General features: G+C 31.8%; 2 protein-coding genes and 2 long non-coding RNA genes across 4 annotated transcripts; 1 reads left to right on the forward strand and 3 right to left on the reverse strand.

Annotated features, from left to right (window-relative positions):
- Positions 1 to 1,557: 1,557 nt before the first annotated feature.
- LOC137926956 (E-selectin-like) lies at positions 1,558 to 10,096 on the reverse strand. The gene is made up of 6 exons (XM_068770706.1): positions 9,911 to 10,096; positions 4,877 to 4,916; positions 3,332 to 3,720; positions 3,043 to 3,257; positions 2,439 to 2,637; positions 1,558 to 2,132 (listed from the first exon to the last, which is right to left on the reverse strand). The coding sequence occupies exons 1-6, from the start codon at positions 9,948 to 9,950 to the stop codon at positions 1,906 to 1,908; spliced, it is 1,110 nt and encodes a 369-aa protein (XP_068626807.1). The 5' UTR covers positions 9,951 to 10,096; the 3' UTR covers positions 1,558 to 1,905.
- A 4,698-nt stretch (positions 10,097 to 14,794) lies between these two features.
- LOC137927005 (uncharacterized) lies at positions 14,795 to 17,477 on the reverse strand. Its single transcript, XR_011107724.1, has 3 exons — positions 17,196 to 17,477; positions 15,537 to 15,698; positions 14,795 to 14,882 (listed from the first exon to the last, which is right to left on the reverse strand). It is a non-coding gene; the product is annotated as an uncharacterized lncRNA (long non-coding RNA).
- LOC137927004 (keratin-associated protein 9-4-like) lies at positions 15,350 to 16,826 on the forward strand. The gene is made up of 3 exons (XM_068770774.1): positions 15,350 to 15,691; positions 15,985 to 16,290; positions 16,727 to 16,826. Exons 1-3 carry the CDS (start codon positions 15,350 to 15,352, stop codon positions 16,772 to 16,774), a joined length of 696 nt encoding a protein of 231 aa, XP_068626875.1. The 3' UTR covers positions 16,775 to 16,826.
- A 2,758-nt stretch (positions 17,478 to 20,235) lies between the features above and the next one.
- LOC137926490 (uncharacterized) lies at positions 20,236 to 21,340 on the reverse strand. Its single transcript, XR_011107712.1, has 3 exons — positions 21,226 to 21,340; positions 20,917 to 21,037; positions 20,236 to 20,342 (listed from the first exon to the last, which is right to left on the reverse strand). It is a non-coding gene; the product is annotated as an uncharacterized lncRNA (long non-coding RNA).
- Positions 21,341 to 23,859: the final 2,519 nt, after the last annotated feature.

The raw sequence follows: 23,859 nt of genomic DNA on the forward strand, positions 1-23,859 counted from the left end.
AGTTATTGTCTTAAAAATGTTTGGTATAAACAATCATTCAGGTTAATAATAGAAACAGGATAGGCGACATGATTTTATTAAATTATGTTTTATACGTTAGGAATAAATATAGCAAGCGTGATAATGGCTCCATCTGTTAATTTATTAGGTAAAACTTGCCGATCGCTATTTATGCTCACTTGATAATAAAAGTAAAATACGGATCTTGCTCAATCAAGATGTCATGTAGCAATTTGTTGTTTGTAATAAAGGGCTTCATTAAAAATGACACTGACTGCCTAAAAATACTGCGTATTTAAATGACGCAGCAAACTTAAACATATTGATATACGGCCCTATATACCATACTATATACCATAATGATACAAAAGGAACTACTGGTAGTAAGTGTTTAAATTAATCTCAAAGACAAGTCCAATGGTTATAGGTTATTCCCGGTGTTCAGGGAGTGAAGACAATTGGTAAATTAAAAACTTGTCTGAAAAATGAGTTACTATACAAAGATTGTGTTATAAAAATGTTCCAAGTTTACAACAAGTATTCTGCTTTGGGTGATGTTTATGATAAAACTTAAATTACTAGAAATTATTGAATCCTGCTGGTAAACCACTTTTGTTGCTTGTACACAAGCAAATATTAAAGAGTCAATTTCTAATCAAGTTCTTCCTAGATTTTTTAAATAAAAGTTGTTTTTTAAATAATTACTTATTAAATTAAAAAAAAATAATAAAGAATAGTGACCACGCTGTGTTCCCAAGATACTGCTCGTCTTTTCTGTTGTAACTTTATCAATAACCGTTAATCGTTTACAAGCAACATATCAAACATGGTAATAATATCAGAAAGGTAACAGTGAAAAAAAAAAACTTTTGATTGCAATTCAATTTAACTGCAATTGAAGGGCTAACATTTCTGGCACGCGAACGGGATTTTCTTTCAATTCGTGCCTGTCATTAATCAATAATGCATTTATTGTGGTTGTTGGTGTCCTAACGCCACTAGTTATAATATCATAGGCATCATTCAAAACATTTCACAACTGTTCGAAAACCAACCGGCCTCTTCGGAGTCTACTTACGTTTGAGTATTACAGTCGCCAAACTTTGACCATTGAATTTAGAGAAGCGTTGCTGGAATTTCTTTAAATAAATCGAGGTGCGGTCCTCTCTGGCTCCTCTGAGTGGGAATGGTAAACAGTTATTATCGAAGAGTAACAGTCCTCGCCTAGCTACTCTCACCTTTGAGCCTAATTACTCCACGGAGCATCCGCCAAAGCGATCTAAGAGCTCCGTGGACTTCCAATCGGCCTCCCGTGCTTCGCTATTTAAAAGATTTTATTAAGATTTTTCATTCCTACTTTGTCCTAACGTTTTTATTACATAGACGGTTTTGTAAAAAGCTACAAGTTTATCGATTTTGATATACTATTCTTGTCAATTATGATTAAATAAAAACCAAACATTTATTTGTACTTTATTTTATTACACATTGTTTAGTGATTCTTAAATAAATAAGGTATTTAACATTATATGATTTTCTCCTTATAAAGCATATTAAAGTTAATATGCATTACATAACGTTTGGTTAAATAATTTTTTATTTTGTTTATTGTACGAAACAACACAGCAAATGGATTATCATTGTACATGTATGAACGTTAATAAGGATTAAACAATTAGCCTATATTTAATTTATATATATATGTATATATATATATATATATATATATATATAAATTAAATTTATTTTTATTATTTTATTTTATAATTATACACTTAATCTACCAAATTAAATTGGTTTAATTACTAATAAGAGGTAAATAGAGATATTTATTATTAAGTAAAGGTAAACATAGCATACTTTTTTTTAAAATATAATTGCATGCCAGATTCCCTTTATTATTATTTACAAATTATGTCGCGTGGAGTTTTTCGATTCGCACACAAGTGGACGTGTCCAATTTCCTCGACGACAGAAAGCTACGAGCCGAAGATTTGAACGCCAACCCTTTTCGCAACGTACACGACACCTAGATCCCTCCGCAAGTCCTTCATGTGATTTCCCTGCTGGTTGTCCAGTGCAGCTAATCCGACCGTGGTCAGGCGGTGGCGGCGTAATGCACCAGTTACGAGCTACAAATAAAATATTAGAACTAAGCAGAATGCACTTCCGTGTCTCCACTTCAGAACCATAAGGGTTCAGCGGATATTATTATTGTACTTATTCAATATTTGGGATAGTCAGTCATCATACGTTATATAAATGTTAGTTTATTTCTCTTCCAGGATGTTTTTTGTAACTTATTAATTTATCGGCTCAAATCTCGGCTCTGTGATTCGCATTTGAACGCAAATTACACTTACGCAAAATTGATTCATTAATTTCAATAAATAAATAATTTTCTTTACCAAATGAACGACAATTGATCACAAAGCTACCTTTACATATCGGAAGATAGTCATCCCACTGTAAATCTTCTCCGCACGTAAGTGAAGTTGCGCCGTGTATTTCCATTTTGCTGTCGCGGCAAGTAAACGTACAGGGTTGATTAAGACCTTTACAATGTGCGACTAGTGATGGCGGCGTATGACAGCTTTGTATAACTACGTGTACTTTAAATTTACACATTTGTAGATTCTACAAAAAAGAAAGCATGTACTTAAAACACTTGATAAATATCTATTTCAAGTTTTATAATTTAAATTCGTTTTTAAACATCTTAAAAATTTACAGGAGGACGATTAAAGCAGAGATGCACGAAGATTAAAACAATTCAATATCGCAGAGGATGCGCAGTGCAAGACATGGAAGTTTCCCTGAATGAATCTTAACCATCAATTATAGTTTTGGAGGAAGTAACGTGGGTGATTTTAATATTAATTTGACATTCTCGTTTTTAAAGGCAGCTGATCAAGATTTACTCATAAAGATAAAGTATTTTGTTTCTATTAACTTATAGGAGTAACGTATTCAAAATGTGACAACTCTATTAAATAAAAAAAGGTAGGATTACAGTTAAAATATAAATTACAGCGGACTCACTTCATTCCTGTTCATAATTCTGCCAATGATAGAATATGTACCGCCTTTAAGTAATGAACCAAATTTAGGACCAAAGTAATGTGCGAATTTTATATTTTTTGGTGCTTTACGTCCCGAACATGTGAGCAAGCGAGGGCTTTGTAGAGCGACGCGATCATAGCCTGCTTTAGCTATTACTGTTCTATCTCGTGGGCATTTTATACAGTGTTTGTTTCCTGAAAAAATAATAATTATATTTTTTCTAAATTTAGTAAATTATGTAACATTATAATATTCTATAGCTTGATACCTGCGAAATCATTTCGATGGTCATCTCTACTTTTCAGGCGATGAGCAGGTATTGTTTTTGTTAAACCTTTTTCACCAATTCTTATGACTTCTCTTCCTGGGTAAATATTAGTTACCTCATAATTTATACTTTTTCCAATAACTTCCTTAAGATATTCATCAGATTGGTAGTAAAGACGGGGGTCTTCTCGTGGTTCGTAGATCTTGATCGGCGTTTTCGCATCGGTATACGACGGTCCGGGATACGGAATGTGCATTGGCGTGCGCGGTTCGGCGACCCCACTGCTATAATCATCATAATCATTGCTCCTATATAGATTCGAATCTAAAAATGAACGGACGTGATTCTCTGATCGTCCAGTGTATGAAGATTCGTTGGCTTCGTTTAGACTGTAAAATATAACAACAATAGTATTATTAGATGTCTTTTTAAAACCTCCGAGGCGAAATGTATTAATTGCTTAATAATCTACGTTATGAGGAGCGACATGCCTGTGAGTTCTTTATCGCAGACAAATTATTTGCATCATAATCTGCTACTTCCCTCTTTAGAAATTCATTAGTATATGCCTAGTGTTTGAGTAGTAACGAAACAAAAATAATTTATCGCTGCAATTCAAATAAACCTTACCTACATCTCACGTCTATGGAGTAATAATATTTCATCACTTAATATTTTTAATCAGATATATATAAGGAAAAATTAATTGCTAAGACCGTTTTTGGTACACGTTTCGACAGTCATTAATTATCCTGATTTTTCCAAACGTCCGCAATGTTATCAAGTAAAATAGGTTACTTTGCATATGAAAACATCTGGAGCAGCTGTTAGTATTCACGATATAAAAGCAAATAAATTACCTACGTCCAGACTTTGAAATATGTAAGTACCGTAGGCATAAGAATGACGTAGGATGTGCTATTTTAAAGTCAGTTGCTTGCTATTGTAAATAAGACATTCAAATAAATTCATAGCTTTCAATAATCAAAACAGGAATTGTAAGGATGGCACTCAACTAAATTGAATTATTATAAAATTTACACAGTTTAATTACAAAATAAACGATTAAATTGAAAATAATTCTACAAATAAAATTAAATGATTCTACGATTTTTAACGAGGACTCTTCTCCTATCACACGTAATGTGTACGTGACTGGTTGCTATATTGATTTTTAGTCCTTTTTATCTATTATCTGTTCAATTTTCATTCATACAGTCGTCATTTATTTATTGATACGATTCAGTAAGGATCTTTTAGAAAAGTGCCAAAAGAGCCAACTTCAAGGGAACGAACGTAGGTAAACAATTCTTTTAAAGGATTCTTCGAGAAAAATATTAAAGAAATTAAACATTTTATTTAATATCTGTATTGATATCGGATCTGCGAGCCCAAATTACGACGAAGCCGTAATACACAAAGAGGTTATACTACTTAAATTATAATTAATATACATGTACCTAGCTCTTTATGATTATAAATGATGTTGTTTAGGAATAAACTTTGCATAGCGCACTTGCACCTAGCTATGCGTCACCCACTAACCTGTTGGTGTTGATGTTTGTTTGATGCGCTCCGTTACTTCCTACAACAACAGAACATATTGTTATATACTAAAATAACAACAAAGTGGTATTGTTATTGTTCTCTTTTGTTTTAGTTGCTGATCGTGTATCGGTCGGATACGGCAACTAGTGACAAATTCTCATTGCTTCAGGATGTCGTCGCTGTCTCGCGAGATCCATGCAGCTGAGAAATATATTGAATGTCTCATAGACGTATCTAACGTTCAACATTTTTAATTTGTTTTAATTTGCTACAGTATTTCTCACACTAAACTGTTTTTTCTTTAAAGTAAAGAGTAATAAGAGTATTATAAAATACCTTTTTTGCATACTTATTATATTATATATATTATATAATATTATGTAATATGTATTATATAATAAGTAATTTTTGAGAAAATTTTTATACACTCATCTGACAAGAATAATATCGTATCGTGTAGACTTTACTTGTTTTTGCTAGCTATTGTATTACTTTTAATTTGATTTTAAAACTTACTAATGGTAAAAAATTTCTTCTTTTTTGATGTTGTTGTTTTTTCATGATTGTTAAAAATTTTTTAATGAAGCTGTGCTACTTCCTACTAAAAGACAACACAGAAACACTAGATGTGATAAATATTGTACTTGTAGTACATTTGTCACTATTTTGTATTGCATCAATTTTGAAGCTTAACAGTTAAAATTATTATTTTAAATTACTGAAATGTATTTACAATTTTTAGTTATTTACTTGCAAATATAAGATTTTTTCCAAAAGAAGAAATGTATATTCAACATTTTAGACTAATAAAAAGATTAGATTTAGACTAATAATAATAAAATAAGTAAAACGGACGTAAATTTATTTTACTTATTTTGATAAATAGTTAGTGTCAGGTTTTATTTATTACATTAAATTAATTAATAATCAAGAAACTGATATTCATTAATTTCATAATTATCAATTAAATTATTTTATCCAATAAAAAATAATAAAATAATTTTATTTTATAATTGTCTGAAAGAGACTGCCTCGTGTGATAAGACCGCCTATTGTACTTTTTCCTTTATTATTATGAAACTTTGTATATATTTTCTAGCGTGTACAATAAAGAATATTAAATAAACAAATAAATGATACAAATTCTGATCTGTAGCTTTACTAATATCGTTGCTCTTATGATTAGTCGGCTAATTTGCTCACGGTAATGTTTTTATTTTAATGATTTGTTTTATAAACAACTTTGTGTATACTTATTTTTAATATTTTTACAGCAAAGATGACGTCACTAGTGAAAATAAACCAATTTTACTCTATTCATCAAAATTTTGTTAGTATCTCTTTGATCAATGGATATCGCTCTGTGGTTATTAGCTTTGAATTTTGATGCCAATTTTTATGTTTTGTGATTAATATTTATCGACACATTCAAAAATCTTTTTATGTGCAGTAACCACAAGGCGTACAGAGAGATTGGCCGTTATCCAAAATGTATGAAATATAAAAACTTGAGGAGATAAAACGTTTTTTTTATGAATGCAGCTAAGCTAAGCTGCTATTATTAGGTTTCGAATCTATACGTTTTCTATTTGCGTAATACAAAGCAATGTCAATAATGAAAAATGAGCTTACAATTCCACAGGACCGAAGTCACAAGTTTTGTTTGCAAATATTTCGATTTCAAGGTGAATAGATGTGCCAAAATATATTTGTTGTATAACTCTTATCGTTTCTTTAGTTGTATAAACTAAAAGTATGCATCATAAGCGTAAAAAACCTTTATATCTATCTAGTTCTATCGAAATAAATAATAAAAGAAATTTATTTAATTCCTCCATCGATCTATTTATGTTAGTTAGTGCTTTATTTATTTTTAGTCACAAAGAAGGTCTGTAATCTAAAATATTTTATTTGAACAATTATTAATTTACACTTCCTTTGTATGTTGGTAAATAACAGTCGGAGATAACGCCTTATGAAATTATCTATCAGCCAACCTTGATGGACAAAAATAAAACAAGTAAATTCGTAGACAGTTTTCTTCAACATTATACTTAGATTATTTATTCAGATAGCTCTCATCTATATCTTGTGTTTAAAGATTGATTTTAAGATATGCTATTTATTTAACATATATTTAATGGATACTGTCTTCGAGCAGTGGTAACTCAGCGGTAGAGGATTTACAATCTCATGTTACGGTCGGGTTCGATTCCCAGGATTCAATTTTATTTATATATATTTATCACACTTTGTGCTTATATAAGATTGCTACTGCTTTCAAACAGGATACCAGAGAATAGGCAGCAGCGTGCCCTGCGTACCATAACACCTCACTCTGATCGTCAATCCGCCTGCTAAGCGTGGCTATTGTGGTATAGATATCTTTGAAGGAGGCCTATGCCTTGCAATGACCGTATATGGGTTGAAACGACAACCGTCTTCTATAGCTCTTTTGTCTGACATGTGAATGTAAACCTAGACAACAATTTGCAAAACAAACACAAAAGGTAAATCATTCAGAGAACAAACAACAACAAATTTGCATTTACAGTAATCACGGGTAAATAGATACGATTAAAAATTTACGGTGAAAAACTATTTAAGGTGAAAACGAAACGAAAATGAAATTGATATTGTACAATAATAGTTTTGAGAGAGAGTTATGAAATAGAGTTGATAAATATAAAAAATATTGAAAGGGCATTAAAAACATTGATATAATATACACACATCTGTGTAATACGAGAAAGAAAAACACATTTAAATATAAATAATAGAAGTTTTAAAGAGTAACGTATATTGCAGTTTATTCGCTGTTTTTTTTGCATGTACAGACCTGGATCGACAACAAAGCGAATTGTCTAAGGTATAGCATTTAAGTATGATATTTAATTGTGATTACAGAAGAAACTATATAGTTATTGGACTTATTAGATTACTTAAACTAAAATTGCTCAAACGACCCGATTTCCTTAAGCTTTGTTAGATGAATAGAGATACTTTATTTGTTACACTTTAGCAATAGAATTAAAAGATAATTTTTTTGCAGTTGGGGGTCATAATTATTTGTTACCTCCACTAACTAGAAGGTTGAAAACAATCAGCGTACTTAATTTTGATCGTACATAAAATATTGAAAAGAAAAATTCGGTTCTGTGGCACACTTAGCAATAATCATGAATACCGGATTAAACTTGATAAGATCTGCTTGAATATTAGTAAAATTAAAAAAAAAACTATGACAAAAACTACAAGGATAATTTTATATCAATTATGGAACTAGTCATTGTCCTAATTAAAGATTTAAATGTTGCTTAAAAATCTTCGCAAGACCGGTCATCGTAGCAATTTTTCGGGGAGTACAGTGCCTTGCAGTGGAACTCTATCAGTGGATATGAAGATAATGATAAGATTCTGGATAACAAAAATCATTAAAACACTGAGGGGTACGGTTTTTAAAATCTGTCTTATAAATTAAAAGACACATCAATAACAATTGCCACCATAATATATGAAAAGTAACTCGTATAAATATTCCAATATTTTAGATTTATTGGTTCTGAAAATTATTGGGCATTCTTTCATTGTATATTAATTAATTTATTTATGAGCATAACATCAATTTGTTTATAAAGCGACAATACGAAAAACAAAATTTTATGCAAATTTAGAACCTTTTAATTCAATCTTTAATAATTGGATATTTTAGATGTAGTTATCTGTTAGATGTATTATAGTTAGATGTAGTATCGTATACTCGCTGTAACTTCTGCATTATGTATATTAAACCAGCCATGTTTTATGACGCGTTATTGATTTCAAACGTGCCGATTTCCATTGCATTAGGAATAATCATACAAAGGATTACTGAGACGCATTAAGTGACGTTATACTTCAAGTATCTCAAAGTGATATCATTAGTTTTAAATAACAGTGATGTTGAACTCATTGTAGAATGGGTACAGTGTTGTATTCTTAATCATTTTAGTATTAATTTTCGTATAAACTCAGTTACAACGACTCATCGTTTTGTTTTGTCACGTGATAAGACACTATTATTACCGACCTTTGTTCAGTTTTCGTAGGGATAGAAATTATATTTCTTGTTTGTATGATAATCACATGCTCATTTTGCTTTTAACATGAAAATATAAGCATTGTAGCATATTATGCATTTTTGTGTCGCACTGTTCGTTGTATTTAAATATGTATTTTTGACAGTCGGCGTTGAGAAAAAACAACTTCTACATTAAAATTTAAAAGAAGCCTATGTTTATTACACATGCAATATAAATTCAATTAGATTTTTCTAGTTTTCAGGCATTTATATTATGACAAATATAAATAATTTCTCTTTTTTATTTTTAAAATGTTTGAGGTTATACTCAATTTATTTTTGAGTAAACAATAAAATCAAGAACTTTTTATGAAGTGTAACTACCATTTTTTTTAAACTTTAATTTTGAAATTAAAATACACTAACCAATAATATTTCTTTGTATTATTTAAGCTAATAAATGTGATAAATTTAGACGCTACATCTACAGAAATAAGGAAATTAGGTGAAAAAGTGATTTAGAAATTAGGTGTTTTATAAGAAGAACTTTAGTTTTACTTGGGTTAAAAAATAAAAGATTTCTTCGACTTCAATAGCTGTATTAATATTATAAAGAGATGGCACGTGTTTGGATATATTTTTAAAGGGAAGGGAAATTTCTGAAATTTTACTTTAAAAGTTTCTAAAAAAAATTCAAAGCGTTAAGAAAACGCACATTCTTTTACTAAAAGAAAATGGTCTTTGTCCCGGTGATGCATGTTTGTCCTTTTGACAATTTCAAAATTATAGCTATTTCACTAATTTCTGCCATGTGATATATCTCATCTACAAAGCATTTTTAAAAATTGTTATTATTCTCTGAATAATATTTATCCGCGGTTAAGCTAAACTTAGTTTAAAATAGTTTGTCCATTACTAAGGATAAGTAATTTTTAAAGAATTACGATTTACAATTAATGAATAAAACTTACCGAATAATATTACAAATAAGTAAGCGAAGAAATAAGACATCTTCGGTCAAACATCAGTTTTTAATAATTCACTAGTGATTCGAATCGTTTCAAAATTAAAATGACGATGCGCAACCGTAGACAGTTTATGCGAATCACAACAGAAGCGAGCGGTGGCCAAAAGCGTGTGCCCGCGCGAAGCCAACTGGTAAGAAAAAGCGCGCAAAATCTGCTTGCGGAAACACTAGTCGCGTAGGCGGAGAATTATACACTTGCCAGAATAGTCTGTTGATGCACAAAACACTACTTTATGTTCAGAGCTTACTCTCGGGTGATTTGAAGGTTGAACATTTTCCAGCAAACATTTTTAAACAAATCATCAATAACAAAACAAATATACAATTGATAAATCATTTAATTTGAAAGATTTATATGCGGTAGAGTCGTATATCTTGAATAAATAATTCAAATTTAACGAAACACAGTATTGAGATGTGGTACAAATGAATAAAAATGTATATAAGTTTATGTCATCAAATTTACAAAATGTAATGATTGAATTATTTTGTATAGAGGTATTTAATAAACATCTCTTTCTAAGTTGTTTAGACGAGCTTGTTACAAGTTTGGTAACAGCATGGATGATAAGGTGGATTGGGGCAGGTGAAGGCTTGACAGGGCGGCACAGCGGGGCAGCATTCACCGGGATACCAAACAGTACGAGCATATCTACCGCTGGGTCTTGTACATGCACCGTGGTTGAAGCAATCTGCTTTACATGGGTAGTCATAACAGCACGGTCTGAAAAAATTTAGTTTGCGTTGTTTATTACAAAATTACGTTTACTTTACATTTTTGTGTCTCTAATCGCGTAATAGAGACGTGAAATAACTGTGGAGCAATAGTGAGGGCAATCTCAATTTATATATGCACTGTAGAAGAGAATATAACACAATACTTAAATATCGAATGTAGAGAATCGAGGTTTAATATTATCATAAAATTGTTTTTATAACTACTTGGAAAAAAAATAGTTATTTTATGGCACCAACCGTCGATTGAACTATTTCAAATATGACTTGACCTATCTAACTGCCATTAAATTGGTTTCAGGCAATAATAATCGTACAGATTACCGCTAGTTCTGTCGAAAATATTTGAATTTTCTTTAAATCAAGAACAAATATCATGTTTTTATTTCGATTTTTTAAACTGTTATAAACTGAATAAGGTTACATCACTTATTTGTATATGAATTTTACATGTACAGGGAAAATTAACATTAAAATTGGTAGGAATTTAGGTGAGGAAAACAAGGTAAATTATTAACAAACATGCATTGCATGAAGATTGTAAACTGCACTATAAAATTTTATAGAGTGCACGTACACCAAGGCTACTTGAATGTGTCTTTAAATAAAAGCGTTCCCTCTTATAATAGGTTTTTAATTTCTTTCTCTAACATTTTTTATTTATAATGATTGAATGGATTTTTGGTTTCTTTAAGACACACACTTCGGGTTTCATTGGCAAGGTCTGATTTCGCTATGAAATGCAATCAGAAATGAGGAAATCTGTAGACGGACAAAAGTAACCAACGTATCTTGGTACTTGGCATGCCTAATAATACGAACACATAGCTTCTCGGGCCTTCAGGTACTAGAGCGGAGATTGGCAAGCTCGTTGTAGAACGTGCTGGTGGGTTGTGTACTGCAGAAAATGAATAGACGACTATCCTGTTAAGGTTGTCGAAAGACGCTACATGCGACGCTTCCATGGTCCTATTGGAAATCTACGCGGGTATCCTATGGCGCAGTGGACGTCCTGCGGTTAAAATTATAACAAATTGCTTTTACTTAGTTACTGCATTTGACTAGCACTTATCTGATGTATCACGTTATACCTGTCACACGGAGCATTACTCGGACCGCCATTGTATGGAGCTACCTCTTTCTGGAATGGTTGAGGTCGTGGCTGACCGCAACGGGGCCTTTTATAGTAGATGCTGGCTTCTCCCCGTACATACCCGTACCTAGGGCATGGCCGGAAACTCTCAAATCCTCGTGGAAGTACTGACATGACAGCAGAATAAAATCTGGTAACAAAGCAGATATTTTTATCATAGTGATAGTATTCTTTACAGCTTGTTTTAGATAATACTTCTTAGGCGTCCATTTCTTTCGACAAAGTGTAATGGTAACTCAAATTCAATTTAAAGAGAAGAATAGTAAAATTGTCGTCATATTAAAAGAATAACTTATGGTGCATATGAAATTGTATTTTTAATACCAGAAAGTTTTGAGTACTAATAATAAAGAATGTATTGTTACGACTCATAAGAAAACTATTCAAGCAAGCGATTCATGTATTTCTTGCAGACATTGTGTGTTTGTGACAATTTTTTTTAATGTTTTATCATGTAAAATGACAACAATATTGTTAGCGAGTGATTATTTTCACTCATACAGGGTGTATAATCGAGCCGTGGAGAGAATTATTCTCGGTATTTTGCTACGAGATCGCTAACAGTAATGAAGAACTAAAGCAACCAGAATCCAAACCAGATCGGAAATTTGAACTGGCATGGGCAGACCATATTGCGCGCAGAACTGATTGCCACTGTGAACTAACTGGAATCTAAAATTTACATCCCATGTATGACGACTTTGACTATCCCAAATATTGATTAACCACAATAATTGTAACTGCTAGATTCTTAAGGTATTGAAATGGAGACCGTGGGCCGATAAATGGACCTCCTCAGCCGAAAATGATGATGAAGAAGTTATAATCCACTTGGTCACAAATTTAAATAGTCAATCTAAAGTTAAGTTACTAAGATTACATTTTGCATGAGGCTAGATAAGGAGGCATGAGATATTTTCACTAGCTTTAGAATTTCTTAATGTGTCGCGAGTGCGTCAAGCAAAATGCTTAATTCGCACCTCACAATATTAGAAGTATGGATACTTAGGAACCAAACATATAACTAACTTATAAAAATATTGTTATCAATCTATGCACAAAATATCACCGAACGTCAATAATAGAAATAAAAAAAAGTAAACTTACCCAAATATCTAATATTTAAACGTATTTTACTATTTTTATGTATTTTATCTATTTTAAAACAGTTTCACTATTTTTAATTTATTTTAATATTTTATACGAAAAAAATTCCTACAAGAATTTTAATGTCTGTTTAGACAGGATATAAAAAGAATAAAAGAAAATTTTTTAATTAAACAAACTTTTTAGATGTGTTGACAGAATTGAGTTTCTTATAACTAATCTAAAAAGTTTGGTTTGGAATAAACTCTTATAGTAAAAGAAATGTAGTCCAACTTAATTTAAGTAATTGAGAAAATAACTTTTATCAAAGAATGTTATAAACAATTCTTTAGAGTAATTACATTTAAATATATTTTGTCTTTACGAACTGATTATTTTACAGTTAATCTCTGTATACGCTGGAAACTTCATAGTTTGAGAATTATTATATTGTATTACGAAAGTAAACATCAGAAGTGAACATTTTAAACCTATATTCCTGTCGAGTTTTGGAATGATTCATAAATTGATTTCATTGTAGTTACGACAGATAAATTTATAGGTTAAGATGCAATCAGTGGCACGGTGATAAATTGTCACTAGTTATTTCGTCAATACATCAATGTTTTCTCGAAGGTTTCGTTCATTTGGCTACATGAATTTATTATTTTGAGTATCAATAACAAGAGTCCAAGTCTTGTTGCATTTCTTAAACGAATACAATAAGTATTACCACTCTTAAAGTTAGAGCACATAATTTAATTTTTGTTACGTTAAAATACATATTTATGAAATATCTGTAGCTTATGATTTTTAAATGGACTAGAATAAATTAAAATTTATTGGCTTAAATCTTGTTCTCCGCTAACCTCTTTGGAATAAAGGATTCGGTTCCGGATGTACGTATATACTTAGTACTATGACTGTCTTACGTATATATATTAAATGTTCTAAGTCCTTTATGAACCATTATTTTTATTTGCAAGATTACATATGGAATGTTATCGCATAAACTTAATCAAACATTACCCGAGGAAATTGTCAATGCTTTATATATTCTATATACTTAAAATAAACATAAATCATTAAAAGAATTTGCGCTTTTTGTGAAACATTTATTTCAAAAACATCGAAGTTGTGAAGCGTATAAAAAAAAACTTTTCATTTTACATTTTTTTACCAAACTGGCATACAAGGTCCACAGGATCCACTGCAAACTGGAACTCCAGGGTAACTGCAGCGTTTTGGGGAACAAATGGCAGGTTCTGTGCAACAGTAGCATGGGCAGGGTATGCAACGGTTTGGCCGGCAGCATGGAATTGCTACGGTGTCACATATACGCCTAGGTGTTGGTACTTTGCTTGCAGGCTTTGAAGTTGAAAATTAAAAATTAATTAGTTACATTTATTATAGCCTATTTTGTAGAAATATGATGTAAGTAAAACCTATTGATAACTAGTTTTTTTTCACTAGTGGTATACTATATTTAGTAATTAGCTATTCCCTGCCCGCTTCTCATAATTTCTTATTAATAATGCCCCAGCATTGTCTTTTGGCGGCATTAAATTCATAAAATTAATTATTGATAATTATAATCAAGTTGAAAAATTTTCTGTGCAAATGATATATACCAATAGGGGTGCCATAGTATACATTTTTAATAGACGCTCCCTTAACCCCTATGGAAAGAAATAGATAAATTCTTAGTTGAGCTCTGCTCGGCAAGAGGAATATTCCTACGAAAGTTGAAGTCTCTGAGCTTATTGATTCCAGAGATATTGTGATGATTCGGTTTATAGATGTAAATCTCTTATATGTATAAGATAAGAAAAAAGTACCTTGTCACAGGGCGGACATGGCGGTAAGCAAGGTAGAACTGGCGGAGCAGGGCACGGAGCTGGGCATGGCCTCACTGGTGCTGGACAGGGTGAACATCCACCTCCTGGGCAAACAGAACAGACACTAAGATCGTTAGAAGAAGCCGCACAGGGTTTTGTTGAATATGGATAGCAAGCACCGCAAGGAAGTCCTGTGCAAACGCAAGGATCAAAACTGTAAAAAGGTGCACTCATTTTATTTCGTTTTTACAATTTTTTTAAAAATTTATAAAATTAGTTTCCAACTTAGCGGTGTCAAAATAAATAATACAATATTTTTTTTATCAGAATAGTCATTAAAATTATTTTCAACCAGACCGCTAAAACTTGTCTAAAGTTACTAAAAACCTCAACCTTCTTGAAAGAAAATTTATGACTTAATAAAATTAAAACAAGTTATGACAGTGTAAATTGAAAAATCAGTATCCATAAAATTTTTTTAGGAAAACTTGTTCAGAAAATTGTAAGTAAAAATTGCAAAAAGCTAGTGTTAAGTAAAATTTAAAATAGGGTCTGTATTGTAAACTACGAAATGTGTTCAACTTGCTTCTGTCCGACATGCCCTGCTATACTACCCTGCGGAACTGGATTGTGTCGTTATACATGTCCGCCTCCTCCAGCATGTTGCCAACCCTGCTGCCCACCACCCACTCCATGTACACCCTGTCCACCCTGTATATGTCAACCAGTCTATCGGCCATGTCCATGTCCTATCTTACCTGATATAGTGCCACCGATAGTACCAGTATTGCCTTGCTGCAAACCACGTAGAGCACCACCATGCGATCCACCACCGTTTCCTCCGCCAAAGCCAGTTTGTTGTCCGCCAGTGTTACCGTGCTGCCCGCCGCCCGAACCTTGCGATCCACCGCCGGTAAGTCCTTTTAATTTTACTATTTTATTTAACTTAGACCTTCAGCAACGGATACAATAAGTTTACATGAATAAATAATCGATACGTTTAAGTAATATAATCATTACAGCTTAAATTGCAGATAAACATATGAGAAACTGCGCACATCTTTTGTCTGCTCGTGCAGAATATTGTACTACAAAATCCCGTATATCATCACTTTGTAATAGTTGAATATTGACATTTAGTATCAAATAAACATCGATCGATCTCGTCACTAAAAAGTTTTTTAATAAAAAATAATTTCTTTATAGGTACGTCCATGCCCAGACCCCACGCCTTGTTATCAACCGGTTTTACCCTGTTGTAACCCGCAATGTCCACCAGCCATAATCCCCAAACAGCGACCAATTTGCCCACGGGCTCCACCGTGTCCATACCCGTCCTTGCCTGTGTGCCGCAGTTGCTGCCCTGATTGTGAACTGGATCCAGTCACACGGAGAAGGCCGTTGATCGTACATGATAGCGTTTTCCAGAATCGGCCATCTGGTCTGCCCGCAAACTGCTTTGCACGTGCTAATCCCAACGTACGCTATTCAGTCTCGAACTATGTTAAGCAGGTTAGTCACACACTGTTCATTAATACTTACTAGTATATCATATATCTACATAAACATGTATGAGAAATACTCCTTTCGTGGAGTAGAGGTTAGTTAAAAACAGATTTTACGAAATTCTGTCTCCAACGAAAGTTGATTGATTGGCGTTCATAAAAAAAGCTTATTTTCAATCTGAAGTTCTTTTGCATAAAATTTGGCCAGAAAGTTTATTTTTTGCATGGTAAAGTTATCAAGAATGTTATGGATTGAATTAGAGAGAAATTGATGTTAATGAAATTATGCGTAGAAACGGCAGCGCGAAACACGTCAAGTTGTCAGGAAACGGCAACCACTTGCATGTACAGTCAAAATAAGTTATTGTCGTAAGAAGGGGAAATGATTTTTAACTACTTTCTCTTTAAACAAATACTTATAGAATTATTATTATTTTTTCCAGGGACCACAGGCAGGATGTGTGTATGCAGTGAATGTTCCTTTGAAGTAGCGACGTTCATATTAGTTATCGGAATTGTGTATTGTATGAAATAAACTGTGATGTCAAATAATAAAATAAAGCAACCCTTTCGATATTTACGTTAATGCATATATGTATGTCCAAAATAAACGTTGGGTTGTAATTATTGGTGTACTTATTGATCCTTAATCTTCTTAATATAGTAAAAGCTTTGATTTTGTTGATTTTGGAAATGAAAAGTGTATTTCAAAACATCGTCAAATTTGTCATATATCGGGTTCTGTTATCCGGAATCGATTTTCTTTTACGGCTTTCTCAAAATTGTATAAGATGAGTCAAGCTAAAGTTTAAAGCTTACCTTGTAATTAAATAAACTTTTAAAGACTAGGGGGTATTCACAAATAAAATCCGATATTTCTCAAAAAATCTTATTGAAAATTATTTCAATTACAGTTTATTTTACAGCATCTTCTTTCTTCATTTTCATATCTATCTCATTTATTGCCTTACATAATCTGTGTATGACAACTGTAAATATTGATACAAGGGTTCAAGGTGTAACACCTTTGAGTTGGAGGAACGTTACTTTGACACACATAGGGTCCTTGTGGCCCGCAAGTATTGGGAATTGATAGGCACGCCGCTGGCACGTTGGTTGTTCCGCAACTTCCCATTGTCTTGAACTGTCGTGTAACTAAACACACTGGTAATTTAGAAAAAAATGCAACGGTTGTGTTTGACCAAATGAGAGGATGGTTGTTGTTTACCACTATTTATAACCATGAAAAGCCCAACTCGATTTTTAGTTACAATTTGTTTTTCAATCTAGTTGGTTAGGCACTGCAATTTGATCTATTCCAATAACATAAATTTAAAAAATTATTGAGTAAAGAATAGGTAGAGATTTTATTTGTACAATTTATATAATTGGCGTTAGAAAACATTTTGAAACCGTGAAGTATGTGACCAATTTCACTATATTTCTCTCACTACCGTTTTAGTATTTTTATGGAGAGAAGATTCTAGATAAGGTTAATAAAGGTTTTTGATTTACACAGAGAAGTTTATAACAAAATATTCAATTCATTGATCCACAACCGTTTTTCCTTTCATCTTATACTTTTTTCAATGAACAAGTGAACTAAGTCAAGTATGTCATCAGTAATAATGTTTGACGATACTGAAAGCTGGTCTGCCACCCTGATCCTCTTTGCCAAGCTTGGGATTTCTCTAGAAGATGGAATCAAAATAATAAGCAATCAGACATTTGTGAATTGTATGGGATATGGGCATTTCATAAATAACACTATCTCACGTTTAGTGGAATTCTAGTTTAATGTGTGCTATTAAATTAAAAACATTTATAGAAAAGTTTAAGTACCTAATATGCTAGAGATCTGTGTTTACCTATTTATTATAAATAATAAATTTCCGACGGGTTTACTTATAAAAGTTGAGTTTTTCTATAAGAAAAATGCTTACTTGCAGGGTCAGGATGCTTTTGACGCTTCCCGATCAAAAAAACTGCTTGTTTGGCGACGGCCAATCTTGTGTCTTTAGGCAAGTCTTTGGGTCTACATATAACTAGAAGGGTTAAGTAAGACTTTCACTTGCATACAATTTCTTTTGCATTATTTTGACAGTGCTATTTTATCAATAATTTAAAACTTTCTCTTACCTATGAAGGAATATTGACTAGGAAGCTGTGAATAAGAATGTTTTGTTCATAATCTATTATACTATATCACGAATCATCGATAAATCGTGGAAATGTTACAAAAAATGTATGTTATTGTATTATTAAATATATTATTTATTGTAATGTATTGCTACCCAAATCGCTGTACCGCGCCTTAGGAAAACGGCGGGGTGAGAACCGAGGAAAACATGGCATAAGCACGCCGCGAGCGTTCACAGTGAACTCGTTGCCGATGCGCTTCCCCGTTTCGCCACGCGCATACCTAAGGTGTTTTTAAGTGGTTTTGGTAGCACTATAGTACACATTCCTTTATTACATCTTATCATTACTAGAGACGTAAATACTGAGATAAAAATATACGATTTCCTATACGGAAAAGAGCAGCCTCACTCGGACTTCTCAGAGCGATTAAGCATGAAATTTCCAAAAACGATCTTAAGTTCTATCCTTTTGAAATTTTCGATTGTTCAAGAATTGAAAGAAAGTGACTTTGTTTCATGTAAAAACTTTTTTCAGACACTACCGGAGCGTTTTCTCCCGGTAAATCCCATTTTCAGAGCGACGAGGTTCTCACGAGAAGTTTTCCGTGAAAATTTATTAGTTGCAATTAAAAGTCACCGAATTCTATTCAATTTATAATAAAAAATATTCGCCAGCTAATCTGCTAAATTGAGCCTAGATTTCTGCGGCACACAGTGCAGAATACAAGACTCCAATTCGAGGTGTGTGCATCTCTACGAAAACCATTTGGGTGACATGCTTTTTAAAAAATAATATCCGCATTTCTGTTCTCTGGTTCAATGCTTTTATTAAAACTACGCGTTATTTCAGTTTGAAAATTTAAACCTGACATTAGATTCTCCATTTTTATCCCTTCAGAACTCTCCCAGATCACATTGAATAGTATGTTTCTGAAATAGTACCAAATGTTCCATGACTGAAATAGTCGTCATATTCGCTAATATTTTTCACCTCATTGGATGCAAACAGTAAAGTTCTTGTGTTATCGTCACTTTAATAGTCCAGTACCAGAAATGAACAAATTTAGACGGAACCTAATCGAATATAATTTTTTTAACAAATTTTAACTTGAAATATTTTATTTCTATGTAGGTAAAGCGTCGACTATGGAGAACTTGTAAGTTTTTAATCAAGTTAATAACACAACTATTGCATGAATCAACAGCTTTTCGATGTTTTGGGTACACAGTATCTCATTCATTTACTAGTTTTTTTTAGTCTAATTTCATGTTTATCTCGGTTTGGTCATAATCAGAGCTATGTTGATAAATGTAACGTGGTTTTCAAAACGATATTTTTAAATTTCCTATTTCGGCGCATTTACTTTTTATATACAGTAATGATAGCCGATCAACTTTTACACAATTGATATATTAGTACCAATTTATTTTTAAAATAACTTACTTTTTGGACAGATGCAAATCGTTGACCAAATATATCTATATAAGGTCTTCGAATTTATATTTTAGGACACGTTTTAAATATATTTATACATTCAAGTAAAATATGTAAAATTACACATAGTAATAAGAATTAATTCGTCTCAAATCTCAGTAAAGTAATTAATCACCAAAATAGTGTTATACCAATTAATAGCAACTATAAATTTTTCCTTGGTTCACAACCAGCTATTCCGCAGAATGAATTATTATGAAGAGAATTTTGAAATAAAACAAAGTAAAACATCATTAATTTATCACAAAACACAGGTATTACATTACACATTGGACAGCCAAATATACTCGTATAATATTACAAATTTATTATTTAGTAATTATTAATGATTACAGCACGACACTCCATGTGGGTTGACTGCGATGGTCGCTTTATCAAATGCTGCTATTGGTTGAGGCGGCTGGCCCACAGCTAATACAGCGTCTGTAAAAATATGGTTATTGGTCTATATGTCTTTCAAATAATATACGGTTACTAAAAAAAGAAATTAAGCAATTTAGAAATAATAATTTGCATTAAATTTGAATTAATACAGTTAAAAAACGCAGAAAGCAGTTTAAAGAGCCGAAGCCAAAATTAAAATAAAGTATGTATCGTGTAACATAGCAACGGTCAAATTAGAAAAAAAATGTTGCAATTTCGATATAAAAATATGAAGACAACTATACACATTCGTTTAGTAAAAAAATAACTGCTTGTGAACTCTGATAAATAGAAATAACATTTTTTTTCTAATTAATTCATCCCGTTATAGTTCCATAAATAAATTTATGATTTTCATCGATGGTCGTCGAAATGAGCTAGATGCAGTCTGCTTCCTACCGATCCTGTAAGAAATCTCTGAGGAGACCTATATCCCAGCAGTGGACAGAGACTGCTGAAGCATTGCATACTTTCTATATTTTAAAATCGAAAATTGGAATAAGTAATTTATTTACTACACCGAACTGTTTATTTAAAAAGCAAAATCTTTTAATCCGCAGAAGCGCTAAAATACCGGTTTGTGGATTCACTGAATATGTGCTACTTGACTGTAAACTGTCACGAGTGAGCCACTGCTGCAGCATGGCGGTGCACACGGCTTGCAGCATCTTGCAGGACAACCAGAACAACCACCCCTAAAATTAAAATTTTCTTGTTAATAAAATCCAGCAATCCAAAAATACAGTTTTATTTTATTAAAATAAGGTATTAAATACCTACATTAACCTAGTCTTGTTAAATATAATCTAAAAACATAAAAGAAATAAGGGAACAATGCATTGCTTACAAAATGTAAAATTGTATTGGAGATATATGAACTTACTGTATTGTCGAGATGATTGTTTGTAATTGACCAATAACGCTCATTCGATCGCACATTTTCGATATGGACTTTTAATTTCTAAAAGATATTGGAATCAATAAAAAAGTCAACTTGAGAATTTAGTTTTTCCGAAAACCGAGAATTTCATTTGATTAATGCAATGTGACATATATTAAACTTTCTTTTTCAAAATTTGACAAGTCTCTCCAAGAAGTTTTTAATGTTAAATAACAAAATTATTTTTATTCGCATATCTATTTATGAATAACAATAATAAAAAATATGTTATAATTTACTATAAAATTTTTCTGACCGGATTTTTCGGATACGTTTAAGCGGCACTGAAACAAGTTATTCTTGGACTGTCCTACAACTGCAATGATAATGACTTAAAATAAATTGAAAAACACATACACGTATAAAAACTAAATTCTCTATTGTTCTGAAAACTACATAAAAACTATATTAATGATATAAAAAGGCTTACTTGATATTTTTTTATACATAGGAAGGTGCACACGAAGGGTAATGGGACGTAACCTGAAATATATGTCAAAATTAAAATAATTGTGTACATAATTTAATACACCTAGTTTAAATACAGCATATGATTCTACTGTGTCAAATAGTAAGCAAATACGCACAGGTCGCTCGTAATTAATCAGTTGATACCGCACTTTCTTATCTTGATTATTGAGTAACATCCCAGGCCAACTAGTTGGTCTATAGTCGAACGTGCTATCGTGCACAATAAGAGGACGTCGCACTGTCACCGGGTCCATGCCACATGGTAGACAGCGTAGGCCCTTTGGATAAGAAAATAAAATTCTAATCAGAATTATTCTTTGCCCGTATTTCGTCAGGTTTTATAAGAAAATATAATCTTAGTTATTCTAAAGGATTTGGGGTGGCACCTTCACAGACATACACATATTTAAAAGATGTTTCCTGTTTGAATGGTATAACTTAAAGTTTATTCGGTTAGATATTTAGTATCTGTTTCGATTTGATAATAACAAGAATATATTATTAAAGGGCCACGAAAATTTACTTTAGCCCGGAAATTTTTATGTCAGTGTTGAAAAGTCATTTCGATTGCGAAAAAATGGAACTTGTGGTTACGATAATACATAATTATGACCTATGTGAATAAGGCTACATTTTCAAAAAGTTAAAATTTGCACGCCATACAATTTGACTTGTAATCGAACGTAATTGCGATTAAAACGTTATTTTAATATTGCATTAAATTCAACAGTTTATACGTATTGATCAATGGTTATGAACAGTACAAGTGCAAAATCTGCTTGAGCTAAATGATGAAGTTCTTCACAGTGATAACGTTTTTCGAAGTTGCTTTATCACTTAATATTTTTAACTGTTTTTTTATATATATTACAAACTAGGGGTGCGCAACGTTTTTAATAAACGCGCCAATTTTAAATTTAAATTTGTTTGGCGGGCCGCACATAAAGTAACACGTATAAATAACCTACAAAATTTATTCGTAATAAACATTACGATAAGAAATCTAAAGTTAATGAAAAAAAATACAAATGCAATACAAAATAATCGCGCAGACGCGTCGCTTTCATATTACATGTTTGAACAAGTCGCTAAGTAACTTGTCACAAACAAATAGTTTCGGTATAGTATGTACTGCCATTTTACTATGATTAATTTTATAACAATGTATTATTGGGATATAGTCGATAAAATAAATTTTCGAAGTGCTTGGCAGGCCGTATAAGCTTAAGAAAAGGATTGCAAGCGGCCTGCGGGTCGCATGTTGCTCATCCCTGTTGTCAAAAATTACCATCTTACTCATCAAAAAATTATCCATTAACTCTAGAAAGTAATTTAAATTTAACTATTTGACCAGAGTGATGTTTCCAGAGTAGCATCGCCTAATAACCATTTTTTTTGTGGATTAATTTTCTAAACAAAATAAATACTGAAATAATTAGCTGTCCCTAGCCCACTCCAAAACTTAATGAACGCCCCCTCAACTCCTTTGCAGAAAGATATGTTAGAAATCTATATGTATATATATTCCAAAAAAAGTATACAACTGTACCTGTACGGGATAACATGGTATAAACTCTGGTGGTTCCTTGTAACTTGGTAAATTTAATACTGGACTACACATGACGATTTATTTACTTTGCAATTTTGAATTTAAAATATTATTTAAAGAAAAATAATTTTTATGGTACTTTTAATCATAAATGTATTTGATTTATGTCTAATACAGTTTTATTTTTTGAAAGAATACGTAAACAGCCAGTATGTGGAGCAAGAAGACTATTTCTTAAAAAAAATTATTTAGGTTATTTATTTCAGTTAAATTGTAACTTTATCCGAAATGATGTCTTTTTAAATACGAATAAATTATTATCGATAAGTAATATATTTTTAAACGGTTTTATTTAGTTCGACCCGTACGGAATTTATTTGTTTATTTATTTGGGTTAAAATTAGAAACTGAAATTTAAGCACCTTCCCGTTGTCAGATTGATCGGAAATTTGGTACACACATTTAATTTAAATGACAATATAATATAATAAAATCAATAACATTATAAATCTAAGATGGCCGCCGATACAAAATGGCGGATTACATATTTCCTTAAC

This window comes from Battus philenor, unplaced genomic scaffold (genome assembly GCF_028537555.1).
Source record: "Battus philenor isolate CCGP_79_NKW_IND1 unplaced genomic scaffold, ilBatPhil1.0.hap1 SCAF_3, whole genome shotgun sequence".
In the NCBI taxonomy this organism is placed as follows: Eukaryota; Metazoa; Arthropoda; class Insecta; order Lepidoptera; family Papilionidae; genus Battus; species Battus philenor.